General features: G+C 46.0%; 1 protein-coding gene across 1 annotated transcript; it reads right to left on the minus strand.

Annotated features, from left to right (window-relative positions):
• Positions 1–6,883: 6,883 nt before the first annotated feature.
• On the minus strand, positions 6,884–24,484 carry LOC132322254 (V-type proton ATPase subunit S1-like protein). The gene is made up of 7 exons (XM_059836617.1): positions 24,396–24,484; positions 18,076–18,116; positions 17,219–17,280; positions 14,914–15,161; positions 10,564–10,614; positions 9,073–9,316; positions 6,884–7,471 (listed from the first exon to the last, which is right to left on the minus strand). Exons 1-7 carry the CDS (start codon positions 24,482–24,484, stop codon positions 7,172–7,174), a joined length of 1,035 nt encoding a protein of 344 aa, XP_059692600.1. The 3' UTR covers positions 6,884–7,171.
• Positions 24,485–24,998: the final 514 nt, after the last annotated feature.

A 24,998-nucleotide genomic window follows, 5' to 3' on the forward strand; every position in this document is an offset into this window, starting at 1 on the left:
TCTGTAAGGCTGGGTGTGTCCTGCTTAGGGAGGGTTCCATTCTCCATAATTCATCTGTCAATTATTACCTGCATCTCCTTCAAAATTCCCAGCTGTTCCTCCCAGTGTGTCCTGGAAGCAATGAGAATTTTCTAATTCAGAACAATTCAGACATTATTAGAATAATTCAGGCCTCCTAAAGGACCACCAAAAAAAACCCAACAAACCTCTAATAGTTGTGACTCACTCCAGAGTCTGGAAGGACAGAAGAGGAATTTGTGGGGTCCCAGTGTCCAGCCTAGATCCTGCACCTCTTGCACATAAAGTGAAAGTTCCCCCAGAAATTTGTTCTGCAGAACAAAGGAGAACAAAAAGTAATTATTATAACGTGGTCTTCAGAGGAACAGAAGCAAACATATTCAGGCAGCCCTGGGGAATGATGCTCCAGCTGCTTCCACACAAATTGCCAGCAGGGATTTATGTGAGTCACCAAGGAGATTTCCAGGAGGACTGAAGATTTCCTGATCACTTTAATGACATGAAGAATCTGCCTTTGGAGAGGTTCACTCCATCATTTCCCCTCTGCTGGTGAGCCATTTATCTTCCCAACCCTGCAGCGAGGTTACAGCTGTAATTCTGCACCTCTTTGATTTTCCCTGCAGAGTTCTGCAGGATTCCAGGCAGGGGCTGCCTGCCATATCCTGGGGACAGCAATCCCAAGGGACCTTGGCAGACCATGATTTTCACTGAGACTGTGTTTTATACAAACCTTTTCAACCCTTAAAAATTCCCAGGTGGCACCACAGGCAGCAGCCCTGACACAAAAGGGATTCAGGATTTTTTTTCCTTGTGCTGCACCTCGAGCCAGTGGGAACAGATCTGAAAAGGAAGAACATTAATGCTGAGGATGTGCTTATTTGGGAACAGGTTTGGGGATTTCCACCAAGTTCCTTTTGCTGATCAGGGGCAGGATTTGTCACGGCCCCACACTCCATTTCACAGGCTGCTTTAGCAGAGAGGTTGAATGTGGGGTTTTTTTCAAGAAGTGAAGTTAAAACTGTCCCTTTCTCTCAAGGCTTCACATCTGTGCAGTCATGGCACAACTGGAACAGAGCTTTTCAGTCTCCTGAAGAGCCTTGATTGATATTTTGTGACAGAAAGCTGCAGCTGGCAGTGAAAAACCTGCGAATTGTTGATAAGACAAAATGCTGAAAATTCCTTTTCACTGGAAAGAGCAGCTTGAGCTTGAAGAAACAATGGGAAACCAGAGCTGAAAAAACTCAGATTTGGTTTTATCATGTGTGTAGTTTTGGTTTGGCCTTGTTTTTTGGTTTTGGGTTTTTTTGGGTTTATTTAGTTTTGGTTTTTTGGGGGTTTTTTGGGTTTTTGGGGGGTTTTTTGGTTTTTGGGGGGTTTTTTTGGCGGTTTCTGTTTTGGTTTGGTTTTGTTTTTTGTTTTTTTTGTTTTGGGTGTTTTTTGTTGTTGTTGTTGTTGTTGTGTTTGGGTTTTTGGGGGTTTTTTTGGGTTTTTTGGGGGTTTTTTTTTTGTTTTTTGTTTGTTTGGTTGGTTGGTTTTGGTTGGTTTTTTGGTTTTGGGGGTTTGTTTGTTTGTTTGTTTGTTTTGTTTTGTTTTTTTGTTTTGGGGTTTTTTTTTAAATGATAATGAAATCTCTCCACTGCAGACATGAACAAATAGCAGAAAAGCTGCAGACTGGCTCCAGGACACCTGAGAGGCAGCTCAGTGGTGTAAGGGACATCATGGAGCCAAACAAAAATCTTGATTCATTCAGCTGGAAAACCTCCTTTTCCAGCTTCTATCCCAAGTGAAAACCCCTTCCTAATCCCAAGCAGTTCCCTGCAGACCTGCAATTATTTGCAATAACCAATTCAGATATTTAGGCAGGTAACACAGAGCATGCTGAGGTACCAGAACCAAGAGACTCTCCCAGGAAAAGCACTCAGACAGAGCTGCAGAATGTTCAGGAAGGCTGTTCCAGAAATTTTAGGAACTGAAACTCTTTGTTAGGCTTCAAACATAATGTGAGTAGTGAGTAAATTTACACTACTGACTCATAAGAAACAAGCTGCAATTTCTGATTTATGAGAAGTGATCAGCTTGAAGGAAGAAAAGAAAATGCAAAAACATATAAAATATATAAAGTATATATAAAATTGAGCACTTTCTTCTGATTTCATACAGGTTTTGCCCTATAACATCAAATTTTGAATTGATTTACTACATTGTTACAGTGAACAAATTAAGGTGTGACCTGGGAACCATTAAATCAAATTTCAGGCCTGTCACACACCAGGGAAGTGCCATGTCACAAGGCTCTCTGGAGCTGGAGGACCCCTCAGGAGGTGTTCAGGAATGGTGAAGGACAGACCCACCCTGAAAATGCCCTCTGAGCTCCTGAGGACACTTCCTGAAATGAGAGGTTGCACACAGCCTTTTGGAAGTCCTGGTTTTAAGAGGAAAACAGCAGAAATACCAAAGCTGCTGTGGCAGGAATCAGCGTTTCAAGGATGAGAGTGAAATGCCACCATTTAAAAACCTTGAAGGAAAGAAATAAATCCATTTCTTCTGGCTCCCTGGAGCTCAGTGCTGCTGGCTCATGGTTTGTCTCCCTGCCTTTACAGTGACAATGGCTCTGATTATTGTCTGTGCATTTTTAATTAAGGCTAAGCCAAAACTCTTCCACTTCAGTTCAAGCAAAAGTGCTTCATGTGCTGCCTGAAAATCCAGTTTCCTGCCCATGTGAAATTGCCAAATATTGGGGTGAGGGGCAATTGCACAACATTTTAAGTACTGCAGATGAAATGTATGAAGAACAGATGTTTTGATTTGTTTAAATCAGCCTTATCACAGTCTGTGAAATTTATCCTGTTTGAGTTAAAGGAAGTGAGACTCTCCCTGTCAGCTCTGAGTGGGAGTGGATGGGACCCTGAATTTCCCACTCAGTTGGTTCTGAAAAGATGCTGTAAGGTTTTTGTTTGAGTGAACACATACATGTTGGAAAGCCTGAGGTGTTCTGACGTGGAAAAAAGTTTTTATTTTATAAACCAGTCTGTTAGTGCCACCACATCTTATTTCTGTAGCAGACAAATAATTTTAACTTGAATTTTCCTGTCCAAGGACCAAGGCAGTGGAATGTCTCTGTTGTTCCAAAATGTGCCCTTGACCAGGATTGTTGTCTCACATTTACTGGGAATGTAAGAATACACATTTTTGTGCTTTTCAGCCATGGGTGCTTGCTTTCATACATGGCACCAGGAGACACAAACTGCAATTAGGAGGATTTTTCTCCCTCTGGTGCATGTTCCACCAAAGCATCATTAACTCTTTAAAAATACATGGCTCATCCTTCCAGTACTGTGACCAGCAGTGTATTTCCTGCCTAATTCAAGTAGTTTATTTATCCTTTTTTAATCCTTCTGTCATTTGAGTAGAACTGTGATGGCACAGGGGCTCCCTGGCAGAGGAGAATTACCTGCCACTGCCAGGCAGAGCAGAACACAGAAAGTCACAGCAGAGATAAATACAATGTGTGTTCCTTTCCCCAGGGCATCCCAGTCATGCCATGGGTTAGGAAAAGCTGATAAAGACAGGTGAAAAAAAAAGCTGAAATAATTTTTTTCCTTTTTTTTTTTTTTTTTTTTTTCCCATTTTTATCCGCGTTCTCTTCTACTTCTGAAGTTTTCCTTTTAAGTTATCAGGTACTAATTCTTGCCTTTTGTTCAGGAGGGGCTGGGAGGGACACACACACATACACACACACACACAAGCCTTGAAAATCTGCAACAAAAAGTCTGGCCTTGCACATGCTGGAGATTTGCAGTGCTGAGCATCTCAAGCACTCAGGCAGCAGATATCCACCCTGAAAACCAGGGAAAAGCAAAGAGAACATAGCTGGGCTGGAAAAGGGGATGAGGAATGAGAGACAGGACCAGAGGGAAATTCCCTCATTCCCCACCTCAGTCGTGTAGAACCTCTCACAACGAAGGTGTTGATTTGCCCATTTAAACCAAGGAAAGGAATTATCAGGTCAGAACTATCCTGGCAGCACCCAAAGACACCAGCCAGGAGGAGAAATGAACTCTGTGGGAGGAAGAGGCTCCCCTGTGCCTCAAGAACCTGGGTTTGGGAAGGGCAGCTCAGCAGGGTGAGGATCTCACACCAGGGACTCACACAAAATTTGTCAGGCTGCCTCTGAGCAGCGCCAGGTTTTATTTCCTCAGCCCCAGGCAGGACAGCTCTCTTGGTTTGGAAAGACAGGAGTCTGCTCAGGAAGGCAGGAGCCTCCCCTGGAATGGAGAATGGAACCCCCTCCCTCTGAATTGCTATAGATTTTAAATTAAGGGGCCCTCAGGCAAAGATGTGGGAGCAGGAATAACAGTTCTTTACTAGGGAAGAAAATAAAGGGATAAAATGAACAATGCAGTGAACCAAACCAACCCTGGCAGAGCCAGAGCACAGCCTGACACCCTGTGGGTCAGGGGGCTGGCAGCAGTGCCACTGGAATTGTGGCTCAGCCCTCCTGCAGTGCCAGGGGTGGTTCTGCTGGAGCAGGGATCCTGGAGAAGGGTGCAGTCTGCCTCTGAAGGTCCAGGAGCAGAGGCAGCCGCTGCTCCTCTGGGAATCCAGTGGAGAAGCCATGCTGGTGTTCCAGGATCTCCAGATTATATCTGGGTAGGAATGCTTGGGAATCTCCAGATTCTATCCGGGTAGGAATGCTTGGGAATCTCCAGATTCTATCCGGGTAGGAATGCTTGGGAATCTCCAGATTATATCTGGGTAGGAATGCTTGGGAATCTCCAGATTCTGTCCGGGTAGGAATGCTTGGCTCCTCCCTCTGGGCTCACATCTCCCAATGGGATGCTGCAGTTCTTATCAGCAATGCAGGGACATTCCATGGCCTGTTATCAGCAGGTGTGTGCCCAGTTGTGGAAGAGATCAGGAAAACTGCCTACTGAGCAGAAGAGAACTGCCAGACAGATGGCAAACAGATACAACTTGCTTGGCAATCCAGAACAACAGCCCAGCTCTCTGGAGCACAAGGAACGTCTCCTGTTTGGCCGTGGCACCCTGAGCTGTGCCAGCATCAGCCAGCTCTGTGTGCTGGACAGGGAATGTGAAAAATTCCTGTTTGATGATTGGCCTCTGGCAAATATTGCAATGAATATTACATGTGTTGTGTTAGAAAGTGATGCTGTGTTAATTCTCTTTAGTAGTGTGTTAAATATAGTTTTAGTTTATAACAAAATGTTAAAATAGAAACTATGCTATGTAAGATACTTTTTTTAAAGAAAGGACTCGCAGTAAGATAGCAGCCACAGGACACCTGAATCTTTCAGAGAAAGAGAATTTATTGCTCCATTATCAGGAGAAATTAACTTCTTCCTGCCTCACTCAGCCCTGAAGGCACTGTCAGGATCCAGAGGAAGGAGCTGGCACTGCCCAGACAGAATCCTGGGTGTGAATGGAATTGATGCACCATGTGTGAGGTGTATGAATGTGCAACAGGCTGTTGCTTTTAAGGGTTAATCCTCTGTTAACCTGGGTCATTTTTGGGCTTATTTTACCCAGAAAAAAGTACTGAGACTGTCCCTAACTCTTTGTTTTATTGTCTTGCATTGTCCTAATCCAAATTGTCCAAATTATTATTACTGTAATTATATTGCTATTTTTATAACCATTTTATTACTATTAAACTTTAAAAATTTTAAAAGAAGTGATTGGCATTTTTCACGGGGGACCAGCCTGGGCAGGGTTTAATTCTCAGCTTCTCCTGCCAGCCCCACTCAGACATTCCTGCTTTTGCTAGCTCCCTTCATGGGAAAGATAAAAGTCTGGCAGCAGCTGGCCACAGGCAGCCTTGGCAAGTCCTCAGAAGCTTGTCTGTTACACCTGGTTATGTGTCAAAGATTCAAAGATATATTTTTTCCTTCTGAAGTGCCTTTCTGGATGAACTAATCTCTGAGGACTCCACATCTAGTCTGTGTGTCACCTGAACTAATAAACAGGGTACATGTAGACATCTCTCAAGGGGTTTAAAGACCTCTGCAGCACCGTTTGCAAAGGCTCCAAACAACCAATTCATTCTGTAATCTAAAATTTAAAAAGCCATTTGCTTGCAAATCTGTTTTTGGTTGAGTTTCTATCATGCTGTGGTTCCCATGACTTGTAGCATAAAAGCACTACAGTGATGAGAACATTGCTGTGTTCTCACTTGCTAGAAATCAAATGATGGCTAATTTGGAGTTCCCAAACTTTGCCCCAACAGAAGAAAGGATGAGTGGGATGGCAGTATCCTAAACTCTCAGAGGCAGCAATGGAAATCATAGCACAGTATCCTTGTCACTGCTGGCACCTTCCTGTTTGTATTTATATTTTCCATCTGGCATTCTCCATTCAGGTAGAAGTCCTGAGGGAGACTGATGGGATTTTGGTAGAAAATAAATTTACCTGGAATTACAGCATATAATTCTCATAATCCATCTCCTGGCGCAGAGCTGAGCCATGGGGTGAGCAGGGGTAAGCCTTTGTGAGCAAATGTCTGGTGTTTTCCCACCAGATCCTTGGGATAAACCTCCAGCTTAGGCACAGGAAAGCACTGGGATGCTGCTGTCCTGCAGCCACCAATTCTTCTGTGCAGTGGATAAAAACACACCTTAAGGGGCCCTGAAGATTCCAGAGTAAGAAAAGGAGTTTATGGGGACAAAAAGGAGGGGATGTGACTTGGGAAACAGAAGGAAAACACATCCTGAGAAAGAAACTGATGCTGGTTTGTCAGGACACAGAGCAAATATAAAATGGGGGAAATCTTGCCTTCTGAAAGAATATGCAAAGAGCTTGGTTTGAGGTTTTTTTAAAGCTTTATTTCATTTCAAAGTGTCCATTAAAGATTCTCTCTTCAAGACTTGGTAAGCTGGATGAAGAGCTATGCCTCTATTTTGGCTTTTGCTACAGGAATAAAGTCCCACAACACGAATATCTCTAACTCACAATGGGATTTTTTTTTTTCTCACCTTCATTCCCAAGGCATCTTCCAGATGATTACCAGTGAATAACTGGCTAAACAAACTGTTACCTACTTTTCCTTTCATCAGCTGGTGAAAAAATCTGCACAGACTACATAAACAGTGCCAGCAGAAGAAAACACCTCTTGTTTCACTGAGACACAGACACACTGCTAAATATAGATTTTACCAAACTGCTGGTTCCTGAGTTCATAGGACTCGTTTCCACTGCTTCTCAGGGGCTCCTTCTCATCTCCCATGTCACTGTCCTTCATCTGTGCAAAATAGGCAGGAGGAGCTTTGCACTCGTAGTGCCTGTCCAGGGATTTCAGGTGGATGAGCATGTGCAGAGCATAAGCCAGGACCAGCAGCAGAACCAGGGACATCACCAGCCCCATCAGGATTGCTGGGGAGAAGGATGCACAGTCCCTGGCATAGGCAAAATGTCCTTCCTGGATGTTAAAACCTTGAATCTACAGGGAGAACAAGAGGGAACATGTTAAAGAAAGCACTGCTGTTTCATTAATTTGTGTTTCGTTAATTTGCTCCTGACGGCAGTAAGAATTTCTGATTTGAGACCTGCACAAATTTGTGTCTCCCACTGACAGCTGGAGCTAATGCTCAGAGTTTATCCAGGTCAGTCTTCTGAAACTGGCAGCTCCTCTAATCCCCTGCACTCTGCTGCCCCAAGGATTTGCAGCTGTGTTTCAAACAGAGCCTTCCACGCTCACTCTTGGTGGCTCAGCAATATTTAATTGCAAGCACGGTGCCTTTCATGTTAACTGTGCATCTCCAGCATCACTTGCTGAGAGTCCCAGGAGTTTTTGCTTCAGACTGCACAAACTCCAACATGACAAACCAGGAAATATTCCCAAGTGCCTGCCCTAGGACAAGATTTTTCTCACCAGTTCCACATGGGTGGCATGTGGCAGCAAAACTACAGAAAGCTGCACCTAGTTATGGAAAACACCAGTAGGTTTTATTCGTGGCTTCAGTTCTAATATGGATTTTAGCACTCTGGCACTCAGGGAATTGACTGTCTGCTCCACTAAATCAGTCCTTGGACATTTTTCACACGGTGACAAAAGGTTTCTCCATTCCTTTTTCAGCTCCTCATGCCCCCTGACTCAGGTGTCTAAATGCAAGGCACTCTAGTCCTGCCACCTTAGGCTCCCTCCTTGTCAAACGCAGAAGAATCGGCACTTCCAGAAGACTATTAATCTCCTCCTAAAATAAGGACTTAAGATGGGTCAGGGGAATTATCCAGTGGCTTTAGAGGCAGGCTGGGGTGACATTAATCAGGGCACAAGGTTAAAATTCCTAGCCATCCAAAGTGAAGTGAGATGAATCCCTGGGTGTGTGGTGCTGTTATTGGTGCTGAGTGTGAGAGCTCAGCTCAAAATGATGTAATGACAAGAAATCAAATTCACTCACCACTAGAGGGAACACAAGCAGAAAGACTACAAAAAACAGCCTTTAATTTCCTTGGACAGGCAAAGTCTTGGTTTCTATTTTGTGCTCCATGTGATGCCTTGGGATTTTGGCTTTTATATTTTTCATGTATTTGTGACCCTGCAGTTCTTTAGTGTCAAACTCCAAACCCCACACTCAGTGTCAGCTGCTGCTGTCCCATTTTGGGCAGACACAACAATTCCTCTCCAGGCCTGGCAGCCAAGGACACCTCACTGCCTCAGGGCCAGAGATGCCAACAAATGGGAGCTGGGGGGGCAAACTGGGGGTCAATGACTTCATTAGCTGAAGCTGGAATTGTTAGATTAACCCCCAATATGCAAATGGATCAAACTTAGAAAAGTATAAACAACTCATGACCTGTTGTTCATTTTGGGTGTAGCCCCTGGATGAGCTTTGTCTGCCCAAAATAAACCTGAAGCCCCTTCAATGAATACAACCACATTTTACTCTCTTAATTTTGTCTGGCCTCTCTTTTTAGGCAGCCCCAAAAAACATCACAAGGTGAGGCGCGAGCGTAAACTGCGCATGGAAGGTGACGGCCTTTCCCGAGAAGGGCAGAACCCATCCACGGGATCCATCCGGCTGAAACCCATGGCATCACCTGGAAGTCGATGAAGGTGACCTCCCAGAGGTGGGAGAGGTCGTTCTCAGAGCTGGGCACCAGCAGAGCATCGTGTCTCTGCAGGCTGCTGACGCGCTGGCAGCGGAAGGAGTGGGTGGCGGGCGCGCGGATCCCCGAGGCGTTGAACGTCGCCTGCACCGAGTGGTTGTACAGCAGCTGCAGCCTGGGCAGGCTGAACCAGCTCTGCACGGACAGCTGGTAGTAGCTGGTGGTTAGCAAGAGCCTGGGAAGGCCACGTTGGAGCAGGGAGGAGGGAGAAAATCCGTCAGAGGGTTGCAGCTGTTAAAGTCGCGCAGTGAGCGACTCCGCGCCCGGTTTGTGTCAAAGTAATCAGAATATTAGATCAGGATATCAGAATATTATAGGAGCTCTTGCTCCTTCCTTGGGGTCTGGAAAGGGAGGGAAAGCTTTCCACAGGGGGTGGCAGAGCCCTGGAGCCACTGCCTAGGGAGGGCCTGGAGTGTCTGGAGACATCCCAGCCCCAGCTCCTGTGCCTCTGCTCCAGGGGACCCTGCCTGCGGAGGTGTCACTGACATGTTTTATGAAAAATCCTTTCCTTAGGATTTTTCCCTCCTGAGAAGCTGAGAGGCCTCAGGAACAAACTGTAAACAATTCTTATCTGCTGCTGTGGAATGCAACAGGTGGATCTGGGATTGGTCTCATCTGGTTGTTTTTAATTAAGGGCCAATCACAGATCACCTCTGCAGACTGTCTCGGTCAGGGACAAACCTTTGTTATTCATTCCTTTTCTATTCTTAGCTTAAACTTCTGATGAAATCCTTTCCTCTGTTCTTTTAGTACAGTTTTAATATATTATCTATCATAAAATAATAAATCAAGCCTTCTGATACATGGAGTCAACTTTCTCCTCTCTTCCCTCATCCTGGGACCCTTGTGGACAATACCACAGGGAGGGGAATTGCACCAGATCATCTCCAGAGGTCCCAGCCCCAAATACCCTCAAACACCCTGCGTTCCAGCCCCAAATACCCTGGGATTCTGTGGTCTGAAGTTGTTCCCTGTGGCAGCTGAAGGAGTTTGGTTTCTCCCACAAAGCAAGAAGAAAACGAGGGGGTTTTGCCTAATTACTTGGAAAAATATGGATGTAACACTGGTACTGTACCCCCACCCCCACCTGGAAAGTCACTTCTCAAGAAATGATGTTCTCTTCCATCACCAAGAAGCAAACATAAAGTAGGCCACAGTCTGATGCCCAGAGCATTTCAGCTAAAATCTCAGACACAGGAAGATTCTACACAAAAGAGATGACCCAAACTTTTCCATGAGTAGAAAACTCAATGTAGAAGAAAAAACTCCTTAATAAAGCAAGCCATGCTGAATGCAGGTGTTTCAGTTATACAAGACTTTCTCTCATATTATTTTTGCTTAAAATATTCTCTTGAATTCCCCTCACAACTGCATAACAATGTATTTGTGCTATCTGGTAGGGATTTTATTATATAAACTTACCTGATAACAAGTCCCTTTAGATTGTCAATGTCACCAAAGTTCAGGGACAACCTAGGTCAAAAAGCAAGTAACATCAGGCTAGGAAAAAAATTCAGAGACCTTCAGAGAAAAAAGCACCACAAAAGATTAAGCTCAGTTCAAGTAAGACAGAAAGAAAACACAGTGAAAGCATGCAGGTTCTGAAAGGCCTCCAAAATTAAAGTTGAAGATGACTTGAGGAAACAAAAACAAAACAAAGCAAACAAAAAACCAACAAAAATATTTAAAAACAAACAAACAAACAAACAAAAAACCCAACCAATGTAAAAAACAGCTAGCCCCACAATTTCCTAGGTGATCCAGACTTCCTGGGTAACACTGGTCCCCTAGGACAGGACACTGAATCCAGACCATTCCTTGCTTTACTACAAATGCAAGTCAGAGATACTTGATGACTAGACACAGGAAATTTGCCATTCAGCTAAAAATAAAACAAAAATGCAGCTTGGATTATCATATCTGATACCCTTCCGTGTGTTTTGAATTTTGCCTTAATTTTTCCTCAGTTTATTTTCTGTTAGGTTAAAATACTTACTAATCAGACTAAGATTATTTTCAAATTGCAGGCCAGAAAAGAGGGAGGAATGTTTGTAATCACTTTTTTAACATAAGTTTATTCCATTCTCTGCCTCTACATGTCAGAAGAGTGCTGGATAAGTTCACATGCTGATGATGTAATATTCCTGCTGCCTCGTTGAATATTGTGATGCTGGGTTCTTTCTCCATTTCACTTTGAGCTTTCTGGTAACCTCACCAAAATGTCTGTGCACCTTGTGCTGCACAAGTGCAAGGAGGTGACACCTAATTTTCAGTGAAAACATATTTAGATATACAGGTAAAAGGCTGTGTAGGAGATAAATGAAACTGCTGGGTTTGGTCATCTTATTTGTATTGCTGTGTGTGTCATTCCAGATTTAAACTCCCTTTATCCCTTTATAATTTATTATTTATTATTTAACTCCCTTTATTCCCCAGGAATGATGATCAATTAGGATTTTTAGACCTCCCAGAGTGGAATCTGATGTGAGCCACGAGGCCAGCACCCTGCATGGGGGGAGAGAAGCAATCAGGCACGTGGCAGAGGAAACCAAAAAATGCCACCTGCCTTCCCAGGCAGCCCAGGCACCTGAGGGGTTTGGCTGCAGAGGGGTTCATGTTTAGCTCTCACTCAGGGTGAGAAGCATAGAAAGCAAAATTGTGCTGAACGCTTCTCACTCGGGGTAAGAAACACCAAGCAAAACTGCTAAATGCTGCTGATACTGACAAAATTAATGACAGGCTGGAGTGCAGAGCTCAGGTTCCCAGACACTCTGGTGCCACATGAAAACCTGTGGTGAACCCACAGTTTGTCTGCAGCACCTCAGGGATCACAGCCTGGGATTTGGGGTGACCATCCAAACACAGACCTGCACCCTGTGCAGCACTGATGGTGATGCCTTCAAATTTTAGCTTTTATAATTTCCAGGTATTTGTGACCCTGCAGTTCTTTAGTGTAAAACTCCCAACCCCACAGTCAGTGTCAGCTGCTGCTGTCCCATCCTGGGCAGACACAACAATTCCTCTCCAGGCCTGGCAGCCAAGGACACCTCACTGCCTCAGGGCCAGAGATGCCAACAAAAGGGAGCTGGGGGGCAAACTGGGGGTCAATGACTTCATTAGCTGAAGCTGGAATTGTTAGATTAACCCCCAATATGCAAACAGACCAAACTTATAAAAGTGTGAAAACCTGTTTTCCATTTTTGGGTGTAGCCCCTGAGGGAGCTTTCCCTGCCCAAAATGTACCTGAAGGCCCTTCAGTAAATATAACAGCTTTTTATTCTCTTAACTTTGTCTGCCCCTGTTTCTAGGAAGTCCCAAAAACTCATCACTGGCACAGACCCCTGGAAGGGATAATCAGTCATGCACAGCACCTAAGCCCCACAAGCACAGGATCCCCTCTCCAACCCCACAAGCAGCTGTGTAAAACAGCTGGAGGTGAAACAGAGCAACAGCTTCAGCCCCGTGGGCAGGGAGAGCAAAGCTGGCTGCCCCCAGGAGGGGCTACAGCACTGAAACAACTGAATATGGGGGTCCACGACAGGCTGGGCTTAAACTGCATCACCCTGCTGCCCACAGTGGCAGGACATTGTCACAAAAACCTGGGTCTCAGCAAGGGCTGCTCTCCTGATGCCCTGGAGGGGCTGCCTAGAACAGAGGCTGGACAAGATTGAGAGAATAAAGTGGGTGTTTATTAAAGGCCTTCCAAAGGTGCATTTTGAGCAGTCAGAGGCCTCCCCTGGGCTACACCCAAGGTGGACAATGGTCACGAGTTTTTCACACAATTATGTTTGGTCCATTTGCATTTCAGGGGTTAATCCTCCAATTCCAGCCTCAGGTAATGAAGCCATTGACCCCAGTTTGCTCCCCCAGTTCACTTCTGTTTGTACTTCCAGGGCCTGAGGCTGTGGGGTGTTGTCCTGGATTGCCAAGCAAGTTGTGTCTGTTTGCCATCTGCCTGGCAGTTCTCTTCTGCTCAGTGGGCAGTTTTCCTTATCTCTTCCACAACTGGGCACACACCTGCTGATAACAGGCCATGGAATGTCCCTGCATGGCTGATAAGAACTGCAGCATCCATTGGGAGATGTGAGCCCAGAGGGAGGAGCCAAGCATTCCTACCTGGATAGAATCTGGAGATTCCCAAGCATTCCTACCTGGATAGAATCTGGAGATTCCCAAGCACTCCTACCCAGATATAATCTGGAGATTCCCAAGCATTCCTACCCAGATAGAATCTGGAGATTCCCAAGCATTCCTACTCAGATATAATCTGGAGATTCCCAAGCATTCCTACCCAGATAGAATCTGGAGATTCCCAAGCATTCCTACCCAGATAGAATCTGGAGATTCCCAAGCATTCCTACCCAGATAGAATCTGGAGATTCCCAAGCATTCCTACCCGGATATAATCTGGAGATTCCCAAGCATTCCTACCCAGATAGAATCTGGAGATTCCCAAGCATTCCTACCCAGATAGAATCTGGAGATTCCCAAGCATTCCTACTCAGATATAATCTGGAGATTCCCAAGCATTCCTACCCAGATAGAATCTGGAGATTCCCAAGCATTCCTACCCAGATAGAATCTGGAGATTCCCAAGCATTCCTACCCAGATAGAATCTGGAGATTCCCAAGCATTCCTACCCGGATAGAATCTGGAGATTCCCAAGCATTCCTACCCAGATAGAATCTGGAGATTCCCAAGCATTCCTACCCAGATAGAATCTGGAGATTCCCAAGCATTCCTACCCGGATAGAATCTGGAGATTCCCAAGCATTCCTACCCGGATAGAATCTGGAGATTCCCAAGCATTCCTACCCGGATAGAATCTGGAGATTCCCAAGCATTCCTACCCAGATAGAATCTGGAGATTCCCAAGCATTCCTACCCAGATATAATCTGGAGATTCCCAAGCATTCCTACCCGGATAGAATCTGGAGATTCCCAAGCATTCCTGCCCAGATATAATCTGGAGATTCCCAAGCATTCCTACCTGGATAGAATCTGGAGATTCCCAAGCATTCCCACCTGGATAGAATCTGGAGATTCCCAAGCATTCCTACCCAGATAGAATCTGGAGATTCCCAAGCATTCCTACCCAGATGTAATCTGGAGATTCCCAAGCATTCCTACCCAGATAGAATCTGGAGATTCTGGAACACCAGCACGGCTTCTCCACTGGATTTCCCAGAGGAGCAGCAGCTGCCTCTGCCCCTGGACCTTCAGAGGCAGACTGCACCCTTCTCCAGGATCCCTGCTCCAGCAGAACCACCCCTGGCACTGCAGGAGGGCTGAGCCACAATTCCAGTGGCACTGCTGCCAGCCCCCTGACCCACAGGGTGTCAGGCTGTGCTCTGGCTCTGCCAGGGTTGGTTTGGTTCACTGCATTGTTCATTTTATCCCTTTATTTTCTTCCCTAGTAAAGAACTGTTATTCCTGCTCCCACATCTTTGCCTGAGAGCCCCTTAATTTAAAATCTATAGCAATTCAGAGGGAGGGGGTTCCATTCTCCATTCCAGGGGAGGCTCCTGCCTTCCTGAGCAGACTCCTGTCTTTCCAAACCAAGACAGCTGTCCTTGAGTCTCAGGCCCAGAGGGATTGTGTTGTCTGGCCAAAATGTGAAGACAGGAACTTACAATCTACTTGGAGCTTAGAGTTATACCCTAAAGCAGCACAGGATTTGAAAACAGTACCAGGTAAAACCCTAAGGCTCCACTCCCAGGTGCACTTCCCCTCCTGGCAGTCTGGCCCCAGCAGAGCAGAATTCCCCTTACATGGCGCTGTCCTGGCTGCAGTTTGAGTCCCCAACATCCACGGTGGCGTGGACTCCAAACGTCCTGTCTGTCAGATCCAGCTGGGTGTGGTTCCCAAACCTGATCAGGATCCTCCTGGCCCAGAACAGGATGCAGGGGGTGCCGTTGATGGTGACGTTCAGGGGGCTGTCGTGGCTGTGGGGGAGCCCAGGGTGGCTCCAGGCTGCTCCTTGCCACTGTCCTCCCCTGCTCAAGTTGTAGCTGACAACCTGGGGGACCACACAAGAGATTTCTGTCAGAAGATGAGCATGAAAAATGCATTTTTTATTATTGGTTTTTGGCAAATATTACAATGAATATGATATGTGTTCTGTTAGAAAGTGATGCTATATTAATTTTCTTAAGTAGTGTGTGAAATATAGTTTTAGGTTATAACAAAAGGTTAAAATAGAAACTATGTTATATAAGATACTTTTTTTAAAGAAAGGACTCATAGTGAGATAGCAGCCACAGGACACCTGAATCTTTCAGAGAAAGAGAATTTATTGCTCCATTATCAGGAGAAATGAATTCTTCCTGCCTCACTCAGCCCTGAAGGCACTGTCAGGATCCAGAGGAAGGAGCTGACCCTGCCCAGCCAGAATCCTGTGTGTGAATGGAATTGATGCATCATGGGTGAGGTGTATGAATGTGCAACAGGCTGTTGCTTTTAAGGGTTAATCCTCTGTTAACCTGGGGCCTTTTTGGGCTTATTTTGCCCAGAAAAGGTACCCAGACTGTCCCTAACTCTTTGTTTTTATTGTCTCATATTGTTCTAATTCAAATTGTCCAAATTATTATTACTATAATTATATTGCTATTTTTATAACCATATTATTACTATTAAACTTTGAAAATTTTAAAAACAAGCGTTTTTCACAATGTGGTTTCAGGAGTCACCAGCCAGCCCTGGGCTGAGGAAGCTGAGGGATTCCTGGCTGTCTCCCCTTCCCACCTCACAGAGCACCCAGCCCCAGCACAGGTTCCCCCTCAGCTGAAGACTCTCTGGAGCACCTCTAAGAATTGCTTCAGCCCACTGGAAAGGACTCAGGCTGTGCCAAGGACACAGCCCACCATGCTGGAAGCACACTGGGCAGTGTCCAGGTGAGAGAGATGTCTGAGGTCACACCTACCTGCAGGCAGCTTGGCTCACCTTGGCTTTAAATCAGGGAAATACCTGCTGCAGAATGGGATGGACCGAGTAGGGATCCCTGCCTTTTCAAAATCAGAACTAAAACCCTGTGTCCTCTGCACACACCAGAAAACTGCCACCCCTTCTAAGCCTAATTTCCTAGCCAAATTTCAACTTTCAAAAAGACAATTTGGCTGTCAGGCAAGACAATCTGACTTTAGGAAGAACTAAAGAATTCAGCTGCCGTTCTCAAATTTCGCACTCAGATTTCCAGTCACCACCTCTGTCCTGTGCAAAGAAGATAACACACACAATCTGTGTTGTTACCATGCCACATGACTGCACGTTCACAGTAAAACAGGAAAGCTTTCCTGAGTCCCACTCATAAACAGCATCTTACCAAGCTCCAGAAGGGACACAGCTAAGCCCCAAGGTTTTGTCTTGGCTTAAAGAGAGATATTTTGTGTGTGTGTGTGTGTGTGTGTGTGTGTGCATGCTGTTTAGATCAGCAAACCACAACCCTCAGCTCAGACCCTGAAAGCTCCCTTTTGATGCTGGACCTTACATATGGCACAAGGATGTTTTAGGATTAAAATTAATGAGCACTGACAGCAACAAGCTGAAAGCAAAGCAAAATCATGGTCAGGAAATGTGCTGAGTGGCTATGAGTGTATTTATGTAAATGACAGGGCTGTCTCCTCAGAAGTCCACATGAGAGGGATTTATTCAACATGTTACTAACACTGGAGTGCATCACTTTTGGTAAGGAAGCCTTTTAAGCTCAGTTTTTGACAAGACCCACAGCCTGCTCTCAGGTAAAAAGCTCCCACTAAAAATCTGAAGTTCTGCTCCAGCTCTTCCTTCAGGACCAGCTGAAATCCTTCAGGACTGGTGAAATCCCATTGCACAGAACGTGGAGGCAAGGATTTTGTCCCAAGCCCACGGCCAGCCAGCACCAGAGGTGTCACTGCAGTCCTCAGAAAAGCAGAGGATGTTTGTACAAGTGGTGAGGCAGAACTGCACGATATTTTACATGGTTTTCTTGGCTGTTCCTTGTAAACAAAGTAAATCCAATTTAATTCAGCATTGTCATTCAATTGTAAGACCTGAATGTGCTGTGAAGAGACTTCACAGATCCAGTCCTCCAGGCATTACCTGTGCAACTGCCTCTTGATTGACATCAAACTTTGGCTCCACACGACCACTGTAGTGCTGACCTGCAGAAGAAGGAGAGTTATTTCATCAGCAGCATATTATAAACATCTATTTATAAAAACAGACGTCTATAAAAACACGCATCTATAAAATTTTGCACGTTGTTTTGTATGCAAACAATAATTATCTCTGCACAGAATGTGTATGTCAGAATTACTGCTTTTGCCTTGGAAAGTACTCGACTGGCAGAACATGCTGCCTGCTCTACATGGATTTTCTGTTTCACCTTTCTTGTTCACCAAAGTTCCTCTTCTTTTCATTGGACACCTTGTTACCCTCACTGGGAGGATCTCCAGTGCCCCAAAATTACAGGATTCAGGCTATACCTGTATTTATTCATCTTAAACACATTAAAAGCTGGTTTTTTTTCCTTCATGCAGCAAATTCATCAAAGGGTAGGTGCTGAACTGCCTGGCAAAAGTGTGATAACTGTGCTGGGAGCTTTCTCCCTGCACTGCCAGAGACAGGAAGCTGTGACAAATGCCCTGACACCCCAACTCCTCCTGGCCAGGAGGGTGAAGTTTCACAAGCGCAGAGCATTTCATGGGCACTCTCACAGCCCCATCCTTCAGGCACTTAACTCTGTTTTCATTTGGTTAAAAAAAGGTGAAGGCTTTTTCCTTCCACATTCTCACTGCACCTCAGAGTTGGACAGTGAATTGTTATTTTAGCAGGAAAATCCTTTAAAGGGTATTTTTAAAGAGGGTTTTGCTTTAACAAAACATCTGGGAATGAAATCTTCTGCAGCCACACTAACAGAACCTGCATCCAGGGATTCAGCCCACCAGAAGCCTTACCAGTTCTCTGGAGGGAATCTTGATCTGAAAATCCATGTGAACTAGGAGAGAGGAGAAAAATATTCACTGTGCAGCATCTGACTTCAAAGTCTGCAGCAAGTTTAGAGGGGAGAGCTCCTGTTGCTGCTTCACAAAACATTCCAAAGGCAGCTGGGGTCCTTGGCTGGTGGAGGCCACAGGAACAGGGCAAAGCATCCCAAAGCTGCTGCAGCCAGGCTAGAAAAGTCTCATTTTCAGAGATCATTCAGCTGGACCAGCCCTGACAGGCACTCCCATGTCCTTACCATGCTGTCCCAGTCTGGAGGGGCTGGACAGCTGGCCTGCAAGCAAAGCTGAGTTAACAGAAGAAATAACAATTGATGATTTTTGAGTGTGGGCATAGCAAGGAAGAAGACAAGGCCATCAGCATGGAAACTGACTAGAAAAGATACATGAGAATTTTTGTAAGCTAGACTCCATGCATAAATAGATGTGTACATGTGCCTTATTAAATTTCTGTAAAACTTGTGCCAATTACATTGACACTAATTGCTTTGCACCAATGAATATAATAAGTTATTGTGATGCAGTTAATGACTTAAGATCAGGCTTTGTTAAGGGTATATAAACTGGAGAACACATAGAATAAAAAACATTTCCTTCTTGGACCCTGCTCACGTGTGTGTGTCACATCTGACCTCCCAGTGACATCTCATCCCATGGGATGTCAGTTTTGGGGTGGGAACAGAGCCAGCTCCAGGCACAAACAGGGGAAGAAAGGAGAGCTCAGAGCCACCCTGGTTCCCCAGGGAGGATCAGAAGGATCCAACACGTTGGATTTAGAGCAAAAGCAGGGGTTTGGCGTGCCTCAGGCACAGATTGACACCAGGTGAACACACCTCCTGGGTGGTTCCATGTTGGGAAGGATGAGAGTTTGACAGGAAAGTCTCACAGCTATGTGTGCTTGGCAGAAAGATTTTGGAATGTGGAGTCTGAAGAAGGAATAGAGATGGAAGCAAGTTTTGATCTGGAAGAAAAGAATTGCTGAGCCAGCCTGACTGGCTGACCAAGGAGCAAAGGGTGTGTTAGTGAGAAGGGGTTTTGTGGCTCAGAGCAGAGGATAAACCCACCCCAAAGAAGAAGATGTTTGTACCCAGCACAAAGAGAGCACAGGCAAACAAGGCAGCAAATGTGGCAAGTAGAAAAAAGGGCTCAGAATTTCCCACTGCAAGAAAACTGAAAAACAACTTCTGGCTTTAACTGTAATGTTCTGTGAGTGATTGGAGAGCAGTGCCATGAATATGGGAATTACAGGAGTTATGACAGGCTATAGGCAATAGTTCAGGTTCAGATTGGTTCTGCTGTGTGAAGATGCTCAGCACAGAAAAGTAAATAATGCATTGTAACCAAACCCAAAGGGTCTCCAGGCCTGCCTGCAGCTGGAGCTGACAGCTGTGGGCACAGCTCTGCCACCCACAGCCCTGGGCTGCTGTGACTCTTGGATGGAATAAACTGCATTTTGGAGAGTCCCTGGAGTCCCACATCCCTCATTCAGGCTCTTACAGTTCCAGGCAGTAACAAATCCCATGGGAGTGACTGCAAGGCTGGGCTCAGGTGAGGCACATCTCAAGTGACAACTACCAGGCTCATGCATTTTGCAGCATTTGATTTCCTCCTTAGGGCTGTCTTCAGCTGGAGTCAGCACCATCAGCTTTCCCCAGCTAGAGACTCAAAGGCTTCACAAACACCAACAGACCCCTCAAGAGCAAAGCCCACAAAACCAGGACTCCCTCAGGACCAGAATCCTCTCCGTGAGCCCATGGACACTTCCCACATTACAGCAGCTTCCTTGGGACTGCATCCCCCTTTGGTGGATGGCTTTGCTCCTGGGATGGCCTCTGTCCCCTTGCCAAGGCTCCATCAGAATTCCCACTCTCCCAGCTGAGCCCCAGCCCACAGACCCTGCCCTCGGAGCCCTCCAGACCTGCCTCACCCTCCACTGCTCAGGGAAAGACTCCTCCATCTTCCTCCCTCACCCCATTTATCACCATCCTTCCAAACAGAGCAGAAAAAACACGTGGAAATATTTACACCAAGGCTGGCGTATAAATATCAGGAATAGAGCACTTTTCAGTGTTGGTGTGCAAACTTCACCACAGGTTGTTGGGATTGCAAAGTCAGGGCTGGGCTCTCCTGGGGGCAGCAGGGTGAACCAGAGCCAGATTTCCATCACAGCATGATCCCAGCCTGATTTCCATCACAGCATCCTCCAGGGCAGATAAATGGGACAGCCCAGAGCCCACCCTGCTTGCTGCCAGGCTGAAAGGACTTCATGAAGATCTGACATTCAGAAAAGCTCAGCTCTGTTCAGCATTTATCTGGCAGTGTGATTTGCATCATAGTTTTTATCTGGTGATGTTATTTACATATGGAGAGGCCAACTTTGCCCTCAGTTGCTGCTCTGAGACCCCAGGGGCTTCAAGAAGCACTTTCAGAGTGGGTCTTCTGCTTTTTGCTTCTTCTTCTTCTGCTTTTTGGGTGGCAGGGTTAGTGCTGGCCTGGGGTCTTCAGGGGGCTTGAGGCTGCTCATGCCAACAGCAAACAGAGATGGGTAGAAATACTCAGATTTTGACATGCAGGTAATAAAAGACGTGGCTACAATGGACCAAAACTTGTTTTCCTGCTTAAACAAAAACCCTCTCTCAGGTTGCCTTACAGGTACATTATTTAGTTATACTGACTTTAGTTGAACTTATTTGCAGATAAATATATATATATATATATATACACACACATATATATATACATATATATATATATATATATATATATATATATATATATATATGTAAAGTTATGCTTAGTTATACTTTTAGCTCCTCTCCATAATTAAACACTATTTGCATATATGCATAATTAAGCATTCATAGCCATTTACTCCAGCTTGGAAATCACCCCTCTGAGGTACCTGGACTAAAACATTGGTGTTGGAAGAAGAATCCTGTAAAACTGTGCAATTCCTTCCATTCTCTGACAGGTTTCTATGCTGTTTATGGAAGGGGAAAGGTTAATTCTGTTTTTTGTGATTGTCCATTAAGAAAAATGAATCCTGGCTCCTCCACACCCCGTGTAGGCACAGCCACTCTGGGAGAGATGTCACAGCTCTGCTTTCAGCATGAAGGCACTCAAACAGAGAGGAATGTGCACAGCTGGTGAAATATTCATGTTTTCATGGGGAATGCAGAGCAGAGAGTGACCCAGGAGCCACCACGGATCTGTGAACACACTCAGCCCTGAGAGGAGCAGTGGGTTTGTGTTTACAGACCAGCTGTGGGGCTGCTGGTGGGTAAAACCAGCACTGGGAGAGGAAAGAAACCATGGGAAGGATTCCACTGAGTGATCAATGCAAAAAGAGATTTGCTTTTACAGATAAACTTTGGGTTTGCTGAGAAATGAAATTAGACATTGAGAGGTGAAAGAAGCAGTGGGGAAGAAAAACCCCTGAATTCCATAAGAATTAAAAATGAAAAGGGAGGGTTGTACATTAGAGGGAAATCTCTGGGATCAGGAGTTCTGGGAAGTCTGAACCTCTCCAGTCCCTCAGCCAAGGGGAAAGAGAGAAGGGAAATGTGGCTGGGAATTGGGATAAGAAGGAGGAACTGCACCTCCAAAAATGTGAGAGACCCCAGGGGAGTGGCCCATGGCCTCTGCCTTGGTTGGAATAAAGGCAAAGGGCTCCTCTGTCTGCTGTTTGGACACAAACCCCTGCTGTTTGTGGGTTGATTTTCCTGACAGCCCCATGCCAGGCACAGTGAGGGAGGTGCCTCCAGCCAGGCCCTCCTGCTAATTACTCTGTTAATCAGCAGTGCTGGTGCCTGCTCTCATCCTGCAGAAGGCATGCAGTGCCAGCAGGAAGGGAAATCCATCACCCCACGTGCCCATGGCACGGCCAGGCTGGCACACGGGGACAATCCTGCCCTGCTGCCACCTGCCTCTGACACTCAGCCCTCAGGTGTCACCAGGGTGTGATCCCTGCCTGCTGCCAAAACAGCAGCTTTTCCACCCAAAAAGGCCAGCTGGGAATGCACGGGCAGCAGAGGCCTGTGGGCCTCAGCTGGAGCGTGTCCCCTGGAAATAGAGGTATTGAAAGTGAGAAAAGGGAAAATAGCTACACGCTGAAAAATATGTATTTCCTTTTGATTTTAAAAGTGGCAATTACATGTGTAAGAGAAAGGAAACTAGCCAGCACGAGAGCATTGTAGTTTGATTGAGTTACAGGCCTTTCTATCAGCCTCCCTCACTCTGAAATTTCAAACTCATTTGATCACAAGTGGAGTATGTTTTGATGAGCCACATTTTCCCTTACCTGTTGGTAAACAGCTCTCCCAGGTGCACCCAGGCACATCTGTTGAATTTACCACACCAGGCATGTTAGGGACCCACATGAAATTGGATTAGCCCTAATACAAAGCACTGGAATGACTAATCACTATGTAAACCCCAATTAAATAGGATTATAAGTGTAAAGAAGTGTAAATTTCCTCTTTATCAGATGACATTATCCATCTACATAAGATAACCAAGTCTGGCTTGTTTGTCTGCAGAAGTTGATAAACACTCCAGCTCTGAGGACTTGTGTGTAAACAGCATTTTCTCCACTCAAATAACCCCATGGATAATCCTGGCACTCAGCAGGGGTTGAGAGTGCAGGCCACAGGCAGTTTTCATGCCTTGTCCACACTTCTGCTCTTCATATCACTGCTCTGACAAACTGCACCAGATGGGAAAGTGCACTCTGCATCTACAGAAGCAGCATTTCTGTGTTTCCATTACCTCAGGGGCATCTCCCTAGGACTGATAATCTCCAGCTGCAGAATTCCTCACTGGCTGCTGAACTGGTTACAGATAATTTATGAAAATCGCATGTGACCTCTCGAATGCACTAAAAATAAAACTCTGAAAGGTGAGAAGCACCTGGGGAAATGCACTGCTTGTAGTCCTAGGGACACTCAGCATAAGGAATTGCAGTGAGGTTATTAATGCTATAAATGTGGAAACTTGGAGAGGCCAGGTTCGAGGAAAGAGCTGGCTCCTTCTAAGAAACATCCTGACAAAAACACATCACTGTGTAAATTCCATCAATAAGAAATATCTACAAAACCCCACAGCTCTTCTGGGTTTGTAATGTGTGATTTGGCACATTTGACACAGGCAGACAGATCTCCATAAATATTTTACAAAGCACTGATTACTGGGGCTGATTTGCAATTTAATGGATGTCCAGCAAGGTCTGGATCAGAGCAAGATGATACTTCTGTTTTCAACACAAAAAGAGAAACTGAGCTCATAAAACTTCTAGCAAATTTACACTGTGCAGGTATAATCCCATTCCCAATGAGGCAAAATTCCCATTTCATTCACTGGCATCAAGACCATTACTTCATCTGTTAATATTTATTGCAATAAAGTTCAGGAAATGCTCCACTGCTTGTTATCTGTCAGATTTTGGTCTGATTGAAAGACAAAGAAGTGAAATTATCTAAGAAGAGCAGTAAGAAATCTGAGAACTGGCAGAGGAGAGCAGCAAATAAGCAATTTAATGAAAACATATTGTAGTATTTATCAATAACTGGCTACCAGATCTCTTAATACAAGCTTAGGCAAATCACCACATGTCCTTCTTGCCTCAAATGCAGATTTTACTGACAGCTGCGACCTTCACCAGCATGCTTCTTCTGAGTTTTTGTGTCTGTTTTTGGTGACTTTGGGCATCATTCAACTCACACAGCTCAGGCTGTTTTCACTCTCTTACTGCTTGGCTCTACAAAGTCCCCTCTTCCCCCTGCTATGATCTGGGCTCACTGTTTGTGTTTCATTAGAGAGTGAAACAGCACGACTAATAATAAACCCAAATCTCCAGTAATTTTTTAAGTTTAATACTCACTTGCAATATTTTATTCACACTTCAGATACTCCACACAAGCAGAATATTTTCGCGCCTGTGTTTCTTGGAGTAGTTTTCACACCCTTGCTGTTATGCTATTTATAACTCCCTTTTCCCAGGGACCAGGGAAAATCAGCGTGGGAGTCAGTAAAACGTAAATTAAACTTAGGGGGGATGCACAGAAAACACCCGATTTTAAACAACGTTCACAAAACTGCTTCGAAGTCACATCCCTACCGCACCGCCTGCTTCAAAATAATCAATTTCTGCATTAGCGCGGGGTGTTTTCAAACCTGGAAAGGAAAGCAGAGCCACGTCCTCGCGTTCTGAACGCGGCACGAACGACAGCGATGGAGACCAGCGCTCGCCCGGCTCCGCCAGCGCTCCGGGTACCGACCTGTTCCCCGCGGGGCTTCGCTCCTCGGAGCGGCCGAGCCCGGCGCAGGCCAGCAGCAGCAGGAGCGGCAGGGCAGCGTTCCCGTCCATGGGGAGCCGAGGAGCCCCTCCACGCCCGGCACATCAGCGCCGTGCTCCGGGGGCGGGACAGCGGCGGGGCGCGGCTGCGGGACGAGCCGCCGCTCCACCTCCATCCCCGCTCGATCCCTGATCCATCCCTGCCTCCATCCCCGCTCCATCCCCGGCTCCATCCCCGCTCCATCTCCGCTCCATCCCCGGCTCCATCCCGGCTCCATCCCCGCCTCCATCCCCACCTCATCCCCCCTTCATCCCCGGCTCCATCTCTGCTCTATCCCCGGCTCCATCTCCGCTCCATCCCGGCTCAATCCCTGGTCCATCCCCGGCTCCATCTCCGCTCCATCCCGGCTCAATCCCTGGTCCATCCCCGCTCTATCCCCGCTCCATCCCCGCCTCCATCCCCGCTCCCATCCCCGGCTCCATCCCTGTTCCCATCCTCTCCTCCATCCCCGCTCCATCCCCGCTCCATCTCCGGCTCCACCCCGGCTCCATCCCCTATCCATCCCCGCTCCATCCCTGCTCCCAT

Source organism: Haemorhous mexicanus, chromosome Z (genome assembly GCF_027477595.1).
Source record: "Haemorhous mexicanus isolate bHaeMex1 chromosome Z, bHaeMex1.pri, whole genome shotgun sequence".
Classification (NCBI taxonomy): domain Eukaryota; kingdom Metazoa; phylum Chordata; class Aves; order Passeriformes; family Fringillidae; genus Haemorhous; species Haemorhous mexicanus.